General features: G+C 43.4%; 2 protein-coding genes across 3 annotated transcripts; one reads left to right on the top strand and one right to left on the bottom strand.

Annotated features, from left to right (window-relative positions):
* Positions 1–3,069: 3,069 nt before the first annotated feature.
* On the top strand, positions 3,070–4,507 carry LOC103631020 (THO complex subunit 7B). Its single transcript, XM_008652042.2, has 2 exons — positions 3,070–3,663; positions 4,312–4,507. Exons 1-2 carry the CDS (start codon positions 3,070–3,072, stop codon positions 4,444–4,446), a joined length of 729 nt encoding a protein of 242 aa, XP_008650264.1. The 3' UTR covers positions 4,447–4,507.
* Positions 4,508–5,263: 756 nt separating this feature from the next.
* On the bottom strand, positions 5,264–7,364 carry LOC100274636 (uncharacterized). 2 transcript variants are annotated; one of them, NM_001148973.2, is made up of 5 exons: positions 7,130–7,364; positions 6,739–6,864; positions 6,533–6,583; positions 5,910–5,961; positions 5,280–5,586 (listed from the first exon to the last, which is right to left on the bottom strand). In NM_001148973.2, the coding sequence occupies exons 2-5, from the start codon at positions 6,856–6,858 to the stop codon at positions 5,390–5,392; spliced, it is 420 nt and encodes a 139-aa protein (NP_001142445.2). In that variant the 5' UTR covers positions 6,859–6,864; positions 7,130–7,364; the 3' UTR covers positions 5,280–5,389. The 2 variants fall into 2 exon arrangements, with proteins under 2 accessions (NP_001159099.1, NP_001142445.2); NM_001165627.2 differs by lacking the exon at positions 6,533–6,583 and having other exon boundaries at positions 5,264–5,586; positions 7,130–7,362.
* Positions 7,365–15,229: the final 7,865 nt, after the last annotated feature.

Here is a 15,229-nt window from a genome sequence, read left to right as displayed (position 1 = left end):
AACCCGTGCTCCTGCACCAGGTCGCGAACCGTCCGACCCCTAGCCGCGGACCGTCCGCACCTGACCAGAGAGCACCGCCACCGGTTCTTGTTGAGTGTTTGGCGCTCCAAAAAGGCGTCAACACCAATCTATGTCTAAATGTACACCTATAGACGTGAGACGTGAGGTGGAGGGAGAGAGCGGCCCAGAAGAAGCCCGTGAGGCCACGAGGGTGCGCTTTCTTTTACGTCGTCCATGCATTACGTCTGGTGCACCTCTACCCGTGCGTTCTTTCTGCCTCTCTCGCCCCATTACCGTTCTCTTCCCTCCCTCTCAAGCTAAGCACTGAAACGCTACCCTAAAGCTATTTAGGTATTAAACAAGCCTCCCAACTTATATATATATATATATATATATATATATATATATAGGGAAGAGGTAATGGAAGCCCTGGGCTTCCGTTAGTGGGCGAAGCCCCAGCCAGGGAGACCGAACGGGTCGTGTTAGGCCCACTGGACGCCAGCCTGCGCCATTTATGCAAAGGATAACCACGTATCCCGCCTTACACGCGACATGCAATTACGCAAGCATAAATGTGTGTACAAATGTGCATAACTCATGCATAAATGGAATCTTTGCATGCCAGGAATCACGGGAACGAATATTTGCATGTGCTTGCATGTTACGACTGCATAAGGCTGTGATACATGATAGCGTAAACCATGCAAACATTTAAAATCTCCCACCGGTTTTGAGATAAGGAAAGACGTGCTCTTCGTGCGCGTAAATAAAGGCGCAGTTACGGGAGAAAACAAATACGCACACATAAATATATGTAATAATGTGCATAAATCATGCATAGAAGGGATATTTTGTACCTTGACTCACGGAAACGAATATTACCATGTGCACACCGTTTACGACTGCATAACGATGTGTAACATGATAGTATAAACCATGCATTATATAAATCTTGACCAATTTGATATAAGGAAAGACGTGATGTATAATCGCGTAAATAAAGGGACAGTTACTGTTCGATGAGCATTAATAGAAGGAAATAAATTTTAATTTACAGCCGCAGTTCGCGGGTTCTGCTCGGGCGGATTCCAGCGTAAAACGTGAGCTAAAACATCGTAAATGAATACGAAATTTAGCGTAAATCCTATATTAGCTAAAACAGCGTAGATTGATCACGTTCGATCGTGCACGGATTTTGGCTTGGTCAAATTTCAGCGTAAAACGTGAACCAAACAACGTAAATGGGTACAAATTTTATCGTACATCATCAATCTATTTCGTAACAACGAATGTGGCCTAAATTACGACGTCAAAATCGCGCTCCGATCGCGCTCCACTGGTCGACGCCGATAATCCCCGCGACCTTCCATCGCGTCCGGGCCTCCCCATCCACCCGGAACAGCACCACGCCGTCGCGGAGGCCTCCATGGCGGCGCTGCCGGCGTCGCCCAGCGGGGCGCCCTGCGCGCGCCACGTACGCCAACGGGAGGACGCCCCTGTCGGGCACGCGGAACGGGTAGGCGCAGAGCACCGCCAGCCCGCCCGCACCGCCACGTACGACACGCGGGGCTGCAGCAGCAGCACCACCACAAGGACGGCCACGGCGCCCAGCAGCACCACGACCGCAAGCACCATGAACAGCACCACCGCCGCCCATTCCGCCGCGCCCGACCGGTGCCTCCTGAAGCTGTACCGCCGCGGACGCTGAGGCTCCTCCTCGCGCCCCCTCCACGACCGCCAACCCGCCGGCTGGAGAGCGCCGCGGCGGCCGGGGCTCTCCTGCTCACGGGCGCCTCCTCGCACGCCCGAGGGAACCGCCGCCGCCGCTAAAACCTAATCTCTGGCGGCGTGGGGGTGTTTTTATAGTGACGACGTGGGCCCGATTCACGTAATATGCGCAGACTATATTTGCATAAACTGATACACACATCAGCATAACTCGTATTATAATTTAGCGTAAGCATAGGTAGGTACAATAAGCCAGGGCTCCGGTGCGGTCTGCACACCTGGTCAGGGCTTCCTGTAGTTAAATAGAGCCCAGGGCTCTAAATACTATATATATATATATATATATATATATATATAGATAGATAGATAGAGAGAGAGAGAGAGAGAAAGAGAGGTGTGGTAATGAGCTTTAAATTTTACACTATAAAATTTAAGTATCAAATCCGATTAGAATCTATTAATATTCATTTTTAAAGTAAAATTAATTAAAGGCTCTAAGAAACATTTAGAGTGCGATCTATTATCACCAATGTATACATTGTACACTCATGTCCCTTTACTGGATCTGCCCCTAAGCAGGGTTACCCTAGGTAATTTCAGTAAAATCCTCTCTCATGCTTCATTGTTTTGCGGCGATTCTCCCCTTAGATAAGGGGCGTGATTTAGCAGCGGCAAACATGGAGTCGCAAAAGATTCCTCCCATACCATTAGATAAAATTTAGGATTTTTTAAATTGGTGCCCTTAGTTTTGGTGGTGTGCTCATCTATACACTTAGTCGTGTTTTTTTGCTCAGCAACCCAATTTAACGTATAGTTTTTGGCTTCTTGCTATACTGTATATATTTCTTGCCTTTTTATTACTCAGTTATGTGCATTCATACTCATGAAACTTCTCCATTTTTTTTCTTTCAATAACTTGTCTCAGCATAATTAAAGCATTCATCTTTCTGAACCTGATGCACTAACATTCAAGTGTAAGAAACGTTCTTTGGTTGTTACTACAAATTTAACATAGGCAAATAGAAAAAACACAGAGATTAGCATGAGTTTGGTATTTTGCATTGCCTTCTCTTTTGTATTGAGTTTAGTTGTAGAAACTTGCTCTCTTACAGTTATTCAGTTGTATTTTTGCTGCAGCTTGGCAGAACAAGCATTTTCAAATTTTTATGTGTATGCGCACGAATGTGTGTATCTGAAACCTGCATATGTTTTGTTATATCGCCAAATGAGATAAACGAATGTGTAGCTGTATCCTGTATATGTTTTGTTATATCACCAAATGAGATAACCTTACCTGACTTTTGGATTTCAGTTATTGTATCCCGCATTGTGGAATCTGGAATGCTTGCCAAAGGGAGGAGGTTAGCTGGAAGGGGTGGAGAAATGTCTGCACATTATCCATTTGGACCACAGGACGATGATGCAATTATTAAACACAGGCTTCTGACTAGGACGACGACCACTAGGGGTGAACCACCACTAAAGAAGCTTCAGAAGAAGTTCATGTCCTTTGCCACTGAGATCGAGAAGGATGCAGATAACATAACTGACTGCGAAAGACTGTACAAGGCCTTTCTACATGAAATTAACACCTTTGAGCTACCTCTTCTGAAAAGCAAGGCTGTGGTTGATGCAAACATCAGGGAGAAGGAAAGCTTTAATGAGCTGCAGGTTGAGATTGAGCGACAGATTTTGCAAGCTAAAACTGATATTGAGGTCCTTAAGAAGCAACTTGAGCAGAGCAAGATCGAGAGGCAGCACAAAGAAGAGTGTGAAGCCATCAGGAAGCTGATCTGTTTGCAGCCTCCACGGTCAGAAACTGAAAAACTCATTGCAGATCTTGAGAAGGAAATAGCTGATTTGGAGGATGAGAATGTAGCATGCACAAGGACTTTGGAACTGAGGAAGAAGCAGTTTGCTCTTCTTCTACATGTGGTAAGTTTACGCGTAATGTATTTTTTATTTCAGGTTGTGTTTTCATGCATGTAATAGTGGCACATAGGAATAGAATGCTCAATTAAACTAATATACTCCCTACTAAGTATATAAAAAATGCACGACTATCTATGACATCAAATTTGTTTTGTCAAATCCAACATGAAATGTCTTGATAGTGCATTTATTTGGTATATTAATCTTTTTCATGTAAATTTTGTCAAAGTTATGGAAGTTTGATTTAGGACAAAACTACAATGACCTAAATTTTGGAAAGGAGGGGGTACTGAATGTGATGACTTATGAATTTCGGTTCTCATATCTACAGTGAAGATAATTTTGTTAGGAAACAGCAATCAGATTAGGATTACAGTTATATGACTGATCTCCAAAATTTACATGAATGGCCACCTAATCTTGTGAACATTTATTTTTCTACCCGTCTCAGGACCGTTTGATTGCACATATAAGTAGGAAGTGTACATTTATTTTCTTTGAAACCATAATGGAAAGTGTACAATTATTCTCTTTGAAACCATAATTTTCGTGCAGGTCGCTTCTGTAGGAAACCCCCTTATATAGCATGATCTAGTTCAACCTTGTGGATTGATCTAGGAATGTCTGTTCATGTGTATGTACCTTCTACAGGTTGAGGAATTGAAGATCTCCATTGAAGATGAGCAAAAGAGTATAGCAGATGAGCTGAGAGCCATCACTGGAGAGCAGAAGATGAGCACAGGAGAAGGGAGTGTCGGCGCTTCAGATTCCATGGTGGTTGACTAATCGAGATACATTCACATATGTTGCAGACCTGCTTGCAAAAATCCATCACATGTTTTTTGGACAATCCTAACAAGTTGGTAGATAGCTTTTGCCGTGTCTTTGTAGTTTGTACCTCTTGTATATTGAGCTGTATGCTAGTATGAATTGAAATTAATGTACACATTATTGTGCAATAAAGTCAGTTCTTACTATGTTATGCTCTCCAACTTTTGTGCCCTCAATAATGCTGCACCGTCGTTCAGGTTGAGGTGGAATGACCTCGCACTGAATCTGTTATGGTCGCTAGATCGGCGAGGGATTGGAGAGGGGTATCGATGGGCAGGAACACCGGCCGGGAGCCTCTAACCACGACCGAGCAAGAGGGGGTTTCTCCCTTCTAATTCTTGCCTACTTTATTTCTCATCTATTGATTATATAAATAGACGAGCTGGCTGTCCCTATCTAGCTAGAGATCCTTATCTACTTAAAACTCTCCTAAAAACTCTCAACAAACTACTAACTGATATCCTTCCTAGATAATCTCAACTAATCTCTTAAATAATCTCAACTAACCTTTTAATCTTATCTCTAACTATCCTTATCTAATCCCCTTGGAGGGCCCATGGCTGCTGCTACCGCAGCCCCTCCGTGGGCCTCCTTAGACCCTAACAAAATCTATCTGCTATCTGTACCCAGTCAATAAGGCTATGAGCCTGTTCCTGCCTAACTTGCCACGTCTAAGGTTAGATAGGTTTGAGTAACGTATGTTTGGTTTACAGCTATAATTATGACAAAAAAATTCTCCCGCTTGGTGTATGATTTCCTTGGGGAATGCTGAGAAACAATTACCGACAGATCGATACAATAGATCAGATTATGTATAGAACAAAGCAAAGTGTACAAACCACCTCGTTTGGATGGCCAATGAAGAAGATAACGGCAGATAGCCAGCTACAATTTTTTTCTAGAATTCCTTGTCCTTGTGCTGATATGCTCGATGCTGCGAATGCTCCGCATTGATTGGCCGAAATTTGAGGATCTTTTGAACGCTGGCGAGATGGTTCACCTCCTTCGACGGCGCTTCCTTACTGCTGCTAACTTGTTTGTCTGTGTTTTCTTCAGAAGGTGCCATCTCATTACTTGTAGGTTTCGGTTCAGCTTCTGATAACAGAGGGGAGAAATTATTGAATTAATCTCCTATAAAGAACCGTATTATGTCAAAAATAAAGCTTTTCAGATTGCACAAATGAGTTTCCCCATGAGCTTATGAGTTGACAACGATTATAGTATGACTGACAAAGGCTGTACATACTCATGAAAACTATATTCACTAGTTCAATCAAAACTTTGTGACAGGATTCAGGAACGGGAGTCTTAATGTGCAAATGATGCCATCTCATATGAAATGAACATCTGAAATTCTCAGGAAATGGAAGTGGCATAATAACACTGCATCAGTTTCTGGGATAGTTTGAGTTCCTTACCAGTTTCAGAGAATAGATAGCAGGTGCCAATAGTTTCTTCATATTCTCCGATCTGTCATTAAACAAGGCATTAGCATTAGGACTATAGTGCTTGGTAAGCAGGTTAGAGCCTGAAACTCTAATGTACAAATTGGGAATTTCAAAGCTTTCTTTCATTTTGTAAAGAAGAAAATTGTTAGAACAAAGAAAGATATACAAATGCTTAATAAAATAAGTTGCCCTCATCAGCAACAAAATAGCTAATCAGTAGTAAATGCAGGTTTGGCACTTCAAGAAATAAGTAACTTATGGCCTCCAAAATCCAAATACATGTTGTTCTGTTACAGTATTCAACGGCACAGGCTACAGTCACAACGAATACGTACTTTGTACTCTGTTAGTCACCAAGAAGTCAACTAACTAGTAACTGATTTTGATCAGGAAGACTGGCAATACAAGTGAACAAAGGTATGTGAGACTTGATCTAAAGTTCGAAACTCAATAAATTAGATAGTATGTTCATGAAAAATGCAAAACTTACTAGCACCCTGTGCAGCTAACCTACAGCAGTACAGGACCTGCTGCAGTCCACAACCCAAAGGCACAGTACAGAGTAGGGAAAACAATACCAGAACATGACTTACCATCTTAAGACTGTCACCTATTATCAAGGTAGGCGTCAATGTATCCAAACCCTGACAAACATGATTTTCACAACTTAGTAATCTAATGTAAAGGCAAACGAACAAAAGAAATCCAGAGATAGTTGTGAGCCAAATTATCAATGACCAAAAGGTAACAAGTTAATCCCATATAGGCATAGAGTAGTGCATACGAGGAAACCACTTACGGAGAGTACGAACGGAGCACCTGGCGACATGTCTGAATAAAGACAATTGTCCAACTCTAGCAATACATACTCCTCTTCCTCTTCATCAATTTCTTTATCTTTCTCGAGTGCTTCTGACATCTTAAACTGCACGGCAAACAATACTCTTCAGTCCTTTTTCAGGGCACAGGAGACCAGGCCAACCTATGTTAAATACAGGGTTCCAAAAAGCGGCACTAACGCCCGCTTCAGCGCGCTGAAGCACTAAGAGGACGGATAACACTTCGCTCCACCGCCTTGGTGGAGCAGCGGCTGCTGGCTCCCGCTGTCCTCAGGCCGTGCGCGACACAGCCGCCGGGGCCGGGTGCCGTTTACGATACACCGGAGAGCGGGAAGAGAGAGAGGCACGCACGCAGGATCACCGGCCGATGTGCGGAGGACCGGAGGCGAGGGCGCGATGCGGGAGGGGAAGCCGCTGAAGTCGCCGCTGAGAGCCCGAGCCTGAGCGCCGCTCCCGTCGCCTGCGTGCCGAGCGCGAGTAAGGGAGGAAGCGGAAGATGGAGTCCCGGCGCTGCGAGGAAGATGAAGATGGGAGACGAGGAAACGGCGGCGGCTGTGTCGCTTCGCTGAGCAGTGAAGAAATGTATGGCTCTCGTGGAAATTGGGCTTGTGTTGAATTAATGGGCTTTTACGCCAAATAAAAGTCTATACTATCCTTTTTACTTTTTTATTTTAACATCTTTTGATAGATCATCATATAATTTAGGGATGTATGCTATTTGAGTTCTACGTTGATGGTATATTGCGTGTTAGGAACTTTCATTAATAAAATTAGAATCTAATTACATAGTCAAAGGCCCGTAAATAATGACCAATGGTTATTTGTAGCCCTAGAATCTCATTTATAAATAAAAACTTTATCATGAGAAATAATAAAAACAACCCCTCCTACCTTTCCTATAAAAGGAGAGAGATGAGAGCTAGAGCCTCACCTTTGATTCATTTGCATCCTTCTAATTGCTTTTAAGTTCGGTCCAAGACTAACACTAGCGTCCATCATGCTTGGCACCTTAAAATTTCTCCGAGAGATCGGATTTGCGAGCGAAAGAGAAAGCCTCACATTTAAAAAAGTGTATCATGTTAGTTTGCACTACTTTCACTATGTACTCGCCTGCATTTGCTTTCGCTTCATATATGTTCACACCACCTTATCTTCGACTACCTAGGCAAGCACTACTTCGGATGGCCATCAGGAACTAACCAACGGGTTAGAAAGTAGAAAGCATTGCTAAAGTTGACCATAGTTCAGAGTTGCTACTTTGGAAGGTACCTTTCGTGGTCAAATGTCGTTTTGGATTTGCCGGATGGTCGATCGGTCGAACTAGCGTCACAACATCTGTGATTAAGATAAGCGTCTTGCTAGGGGTGAATGTAGCCTATATTACTAGAGTAATGTGACCTTCAACATCTTGATAGAGAATTATTGTTCATTGTTGTGTTAACTTTATTGGATTAATGTAATGACCCTAACGAACTTCATAGCTAGATTTGCCACTATGTCTTACACTTTAACACTTGTTTTGTTATATCCAAAACTTTTCAATCATTCTTTGAAGACCTTTATTGTTTGGTATTTTCGGTCGGATAATGGTTTTGATGCTACAGATTTGTTTTATTATTTGAACCTCCATTAATCACTAGTAGGGCCCATAGCTAAGTGGTCGCATCAGTTAAAGGTTAATGTAGGCACTTAATATTAGGTGATTCCACCTTTAATAGTACAATAATAGAGGTGGACACCTTATGGCTATCGCTACATCATTTGATTATATGTGATAGTGACATAAGTTGATCACCTTTGTTAATAGACTATTAATAGAGACAGTGCCACTACAAAGACTGCCTCCTTATTGTCTCCATTAATAGCGATGGTCAACCTTAGGATGCTTGACTCTATTATTTTGTGGCTATGAAATAGACCCCTAACCAACCCTATTTTTCCTTGAGCTTCCTCATTTTTAGATGGTCCAACAGTAGTTTAAACAAGCTATTATGCATCCTTGGTTTCATGCTTCAATAGGATAACAAAACACCCACCAATACTTATCGGGAGAAAAAGCTAATGTTGGGTCTTTAAAGATCCATGCTTGCCCTAACGACTATATCTTGTACTAGAACACCTAGTATGCGAGCTTGGAGAGCTACCCATACTATGGTGTGAATTGATATAAAAGGAACGTTGGGTGTCACGTTGATGTGAATGACGAGAGAGACTCAAGGCCAAAGAAAAGGGCATGCAAGAAGAATAGTGCAAAGTAGGTCTCATCTCATGGGGAGGAAGAAGGTTACACGCATAGAAGAATTCATGTCCTATTGATGTGGTATCCACCTATGGTTGATCGACTGTATTATGTATTCAAGAACCCTAAGGATGCCTAGCTATTGTCCTAACATGCATTTAGTGAGCATACAAAGGACACCAGTAAGCTATGACATCGTGTCGATGTTCAATGGTGGAAGCATTTTAATGCCACATTCCTAAAGTTTCGTGATGAGCTAAGGAACATCAGGTTTATGTCGAATACTAATGGGATGAATCCATTCGATGACCTTAGAATCTCATATAGCACTTGATTGATCGTCTTTACCATCTACAACCTATTAACCTAGTTATGAGTTTTGACAGAAGCATATGTACCTTCTGTTGGCCATCCTTATTTTTATTGAAGCAACCTGACTTTGATAGATGTGTTCCTAGAGCCACTCATGGAGGACATAAACAAACTATGGGAGAAATCAATCTAGATAATTGAGGTGTCCTAAAAGAAGAAGTTCACTCTAAAAGCCATCATATTTGTCACCATCATTGATTACCCTGTTATATTTTTACTATTGGGGAATATAAATGATAAGACTTGTCATGTAGTTTGCCTTGATTGTACATGTTATGCTTACCTTAAGGGATATAATAAGATGTTGTACATGAGGCACAAATGATTCCTTTCTAGAGAGCATAAGTACCAATCTAATGTGATGAATAAGTACTTTGACAATAAGGACATACCTCAACCAAATCAACTAGTGCAAGAAAGGTATGGAAAACAGGTGTTTGGCGTGGTGAAGGACATGGAGGTCGAGCTAGAAAGAAGAACAAGAGGGAACATGACAAGGAAGAGAAAGTAGGAGAAAATGGAAGAACCACTGAATGTCTTCATTCCTTTCAACAAGTCAGTTTTCTTAAAGTCTGTTATACTAGGAGTTGTATATGCGGCATGCCATCGATTGCATGCACCTAGGGAAGAATGTCTTTGATAACATTATTAGCCACCTACTATACATCAAGCGAAAGATGAAGGTTAGTATAAAGTCACAGATAATTCTTGTTAATTGAAACATAAAACCATACCTTCACCTAAGACTACAATAGAATGGAAAAGTCAACCTCTCGAGCATCAGCTACAACCTGATGAAATAGATATCCCTTGGGTCCTTATGAGCACAGAAACGTTGTTCCAAATCGTCTAAGGCCAACCTCGGACGGGAGATGCAATTTCGACTCGCCCGATGCCAACCTCGGACAGGAGATGCAGTTCCGACTCGCTCGAGGCCAACCTTGGATGAGAGACATTGTTCCAACTCGCCCAAGGCCAACCTCGGACGGGAGACACTATTTTGACTTGCCCGAGGCCAACCTCAGACGGCAGACGCAGTTCTAATTCACCCAAGGCCAACCTCGGTGGGAGACGCAGTCACGACTTGTCCGATGCCAACCTTGGATAGGAAACACAGTCACGACTCGCTCGAGGCCAACCTTGGGTGGGAGCACAAAAACGCCCCATGGGCCGCTAGATGGGCCTCTGATGGCTTGCATAGCAAGGCACACTCTCGGGCCGCAACTAGTTTGGATGAGCTCGACCCAGGGAGACGAAGACCGAACGACCAAGTTATGCGCAGAAGGAGCGTTGATGCCTCACACAATGAAGTGGCACATACTTGAAGAGTTAGATACTCAGAGATAACTCGGATTAAGGTCGACCGAACTCCGAATAAATAGGAATGCATGCCACGTTAAAGGATAGATTCAGATAGAGTTAGATAGTCATCATCATGACCTATAAAGGGATAACCCTCTGGGCATCTATATAAGGCCGAGGGGGTACCCCTATGAACGCGAATCATCTCGTCACATAAATTCACTACCTCATAGCTCATTAGCCTTCTCATAGCAACTACGCCACCACTAGATCAATAGGATAATTCACCCTCCTCTGCCCACAGCTCATTTGTAACCCGTGTACACCAGTAATACTCAAATACTCATCCTCGACAGGATGTAGGGTGTTACGCATTCCAGCGGCCCGAACTTTTATAAACTCTTGTGTGATCCGGCGTGCACCCATACGTACCATTGAGTTGCAATCAACGATGTCGTCCTGTCCAAAAGCATCACCTGGGGAACCACGTGGTGTGCAGTCGGGTCATAAACAACGATAATAGCCAAGAGTAGGGATGTAAGCTGTTGGAAAAATCTTGCCTCGCTACGCACGAATTTTTATATTTGTCCTGCTCGGATTCATATTTTTGGAAAAATGTGAAAATGGTACGACAAATGGGATGAGAAAATTGAAAACAATTTAGGACATGTCTCGGTCGTTTTTGTTTATCCCATATTATTATGGGATTATAACGTATTCACATACAATATATCCCGTTTGTACATTATTAGCGGACCCACTATCATGTCCATACAGTGTATCTTGTATTTCCTTATTGAAAGGGAAATGTGCCCTTGGGCCATTTCTAAGTATTTTGGTGATTGAGTGCCAACACAAGTGCTTAAATGTGAATCTATGCCCATGGATGAACAAAGTGCAAATCACAAGTAAAGGTATGTTTCTAAGCCTTAGTACATTGGTTTTGTGTACTAATATATTTGTCTAAGTGTTAGCAACAGAGAGAAGAAGAAAAGGAGAATGTTGGCTGTGTACAGCCAACAGGCTGTTTCGGTCTGGGGCACCGGACTGTCCGGTGGTGCACCGGACAGTGTCCGGTGCGCCAGGCCGCCTCGACCTGAAGACGCCGCTCTCGGGAATTTGCCGACGGCGTACGGCTAAAATTCACCGGACTGTCCGGTGTGCACCGGACTGTCCGGTGAGCCAACGGTCGGTCGGCCACGGAATCTGCGCGCGACACGTGGTCTGGCCAACGGTCGGAAGGAGGCACCGGACTGTCCGGTGTGCACCGGACTGTCCGGTGCACCAGATCTGCAACGGTCGGCAACGGTCAGCTGCGCCGTTTAAGGAAAGAAATCGGGCACCGGGCAGTGTCCGGTGTGCACCGGACTGTCCGGTGCACCCGACGACAGAAGGCAAGGATGGCCTTCCAGATTTGCTCTCAACGGCTCCTAGCTGCCTTGGGGCTATAAAAGGGACCCCTAGGCGCATGAAGAAGATATCCAAGCAACCTTAGAGCATTCTTGATCATCCACACTCAGTCTTTGCGCATTCGTTTGTCATTCTCAGTGATTCGAGCTCCGTTCTAGTGTGAACTTTGAGATAGTCTTTTGAGCTCGTTTCTTGGCCGTGTGTGTGCGCATTTTTGCTGTGGATCTGTGTGTGTTGCTTCCCTCCCTTACTCCGTGCTTCTTTGTGAAATTCAATTGTAAGGGCAAGAGACTCCAAGTTGTGGAGATTCCTCGCAAACGGGAAAAGATCAAAGTAAAGAAGAACACCGTGGTATTCAAGTTGATCATTGGATCACTTGAGAGGAGTTGAGTGCAACTCTCGTCCGTTGGGACGCCACAACGTGGAGTAGGCAAGTTTTGTACTTGGCCGAACCACGGGATAACCACCGTGTCATCTCTGTGATTGATTTCTTGTGGTTATTGTGTTTTGACTCCTCTCTAGCCACTTGGCAGTCATTGTGCTAACGATTAACCAAGTTTTTGTGGCTATAAGTTTAAGTTTTACAGGATCACCTATTCACCCCCCCTCTAGGTGCTCTCAATTGGTATCAGAGCCGTTCTCTTCAAGAAGGGACTAATCGCCCGAAGAGATGGATCCTAAGGGAAAGGGGATGGTGGTCGACAACAACGAGAAGGAGTCTATCTTCAACGAGCCGAAGAATGACAAGTCTACCGACTTGGGCTCAAGTCACAAGCGCAAAGATGGGAAGAAGAAGAAGACAAGGCGCATCAAGGAGATCGTCTACTACGACAGCGACGAATCCTCTTCTTCCCAAAAGGACGACGACAACGACTACAGGAAGACGGTCAATTCAAACTTTTCATTTGATTATTCTCGTATTCCACATAGTTCGAATTCGCATTTGCTTTCCATTCCTCTTGGCAAACCTCCACACTTTGATGGGGAGGACTACGGATTTTGGAGTCACAAAATGCGTAGTCATTTATTCTCTCTCCATCCAAGCATATGGGAGATTGTAGAGAATGGAATGAAATTTGATAGCTCGGATAGCCCTATGTTTATTAATGAACAAATTCATAAAAATGCACAAGCTACTACTGTGTTGCTAGCCTCTTTGTGCAGGGACGAGTACAATAAGGTGAGCGGCTTGGACAATGCCAAGCAGATATGGGACACCCTCAAGATTTCTCACGAGGGGAACGACATCACCATGCTCACTAAAATGGAGTTGGTGGAGGGCGAGCTTGGAAGGTTTGCAATGATAAGGGGCGAGGAGCCAACCCAAACATACAACCGGCTGAAGACCCTTATCAACAAAATAAGGAGTTATGGAAGCACGCGATGGACGGACCATGACGTCGTCCGACTATTACTAAGGTCCTTTACCATTCTTGATCCTCATTTGGTGAATAATATTCGTGAGAATCCCAGGTACACCAAAATGTCGCCCGAAGAAGTCCTAGGAAAATTCGTCAGCGGGCGAATGATGATTAAGGAAGCAAGGTACGTGGACGACGCCTTGAATGGACCGATCAACGAGCCGCAACCTCTTGCTCTCAAAGCAACAAGAAGCAAGGAGGCGCTACCCAGCAAGGTGGCACAAATTGAGGCGGCCGGACTTAATGATGAAGAGATGGCTCTCATCATCAAACGCTTCAAGACGGTGCTAAAAGGTCACAAGGGGCAGCCAAGCAAGACCAAGACAAAGGGGAAGCGGTCATGCTTCAAGTGCGGTAAGATTGGTCATTTTATCGCTAACTGCCCCGATAACGATAGTGACCAGGAACAGGGGAACAAGAGGGAAAAGAAGAAGAATTACAAGAAGGCCAAGGGCGAGGCACATATCGGAAAGGAGTGGGATTCGGATTGCTCCTCCGACTCCGACAATGAAGGACTCGCCGCCACTGCCTTCAACAAGTCATCTCTCTTCCCCAACGAGCGTCACACATGCCTGATGGCAAGAGAGAAGAAGGTGAGTACTCGAGACTCCACTTATGCTTCCTCTAGTGATAATGAGTCTAGTGATGATGATGACATAGACTATTCATGCTTATTCAAGGGCTTAGATAGATCTAAAATAGATAAGATAAATGAACTCATTGATGCATTGAATGAGAAAGATAAACTCTTAGAGAAACAAGAGGATTTATTGTATGAAGAGCATGATAAATTTGTAGAAGCTCAAAAATCCTATGCTTTAGAAGTTAAAAGAAATGAAATGCTTTCTTTTGAACTATCCACTTGTCATGAAACCATTTCTACCTTAAAAGGTGTTAACAATGATTTAAATGCTAAACTAGTAGAAGCAAATAAATCCAACTCTTGTGTTCAACATGTTGAAATTTGCACTAGGTGTAAAGATGTAGATATTAAGGCTTGTAGTGAACACTTAGTTTCTATTTCAAAATTGAATGATGAATTAGCTAGTCTTAATGCCCAACTTAAGACTAGCAAAAGTGAATTTGAAAAACTAAAATTTGCAAGGGATGCCTACACGATCGGTAGACACCCCTCAATTAAGGATGGACTTGGCTTCAAGAGAGAAGCCAAGAACTTAACAAGCCATAAGGCTCCCATTCCCGCCAAGGAGAAAGGGAAGGCCCCTATGGCTAGTAGTGTGCAAAAGAACCATGCCTTTTTGTATCATGATAGGAAACAAACTAGAAATGCTTATAGGAGTTATAATGCTTATGATGATTTTGACTCTCATGCCATGTTCGCTTCTAGTTCTTCCTATATGCATGGTAGAAATATGTCTAGGAAAAATGCTATTGGTCATATGCCTAGAAAGAATATTATTCATGCTCCTAGGAAAGTAGTGAATGAACCTTCTACAATTTATTATGCTTTAAATGCTTCCTTTGCTATTTGTAGAAAGGATAAGAAAATAGTTGCAAGGAAGTTAGGGGCAAAATGCAAAGGAGACAAAACTTGCATTTGGGTCCCTAAGAATATTTGTGCTAACCTTGTGGGACCCAACATAAGTTGGGTACCTAAAACCCAAGCCTAAATTTGCCTTGCAGGTTTATGCTTCCGGGGGTTCAAGCTGGATTATCGACAGCGGATGCACAAACCATATGACGGGG

This window comes from Zea mays, chromosome 1, assembly GCF_902167145.1.
Source record: "Zea mays cultivar B73 chromosome 1, Zm-B73-REFERENCE-NAM-5.0, whole genome shotgun sequence".
Taxonomy (NCBI): Eukaryota; Viridiplantae; Streptophyta; class Magnoliopsida; order Poales; family Poaceae; genus Zea; species Zea mays.
Note: the sequence above shows the minus strand (reverse complement) of the source record. Positions and strands in the feature narration are given on the sequence as shown.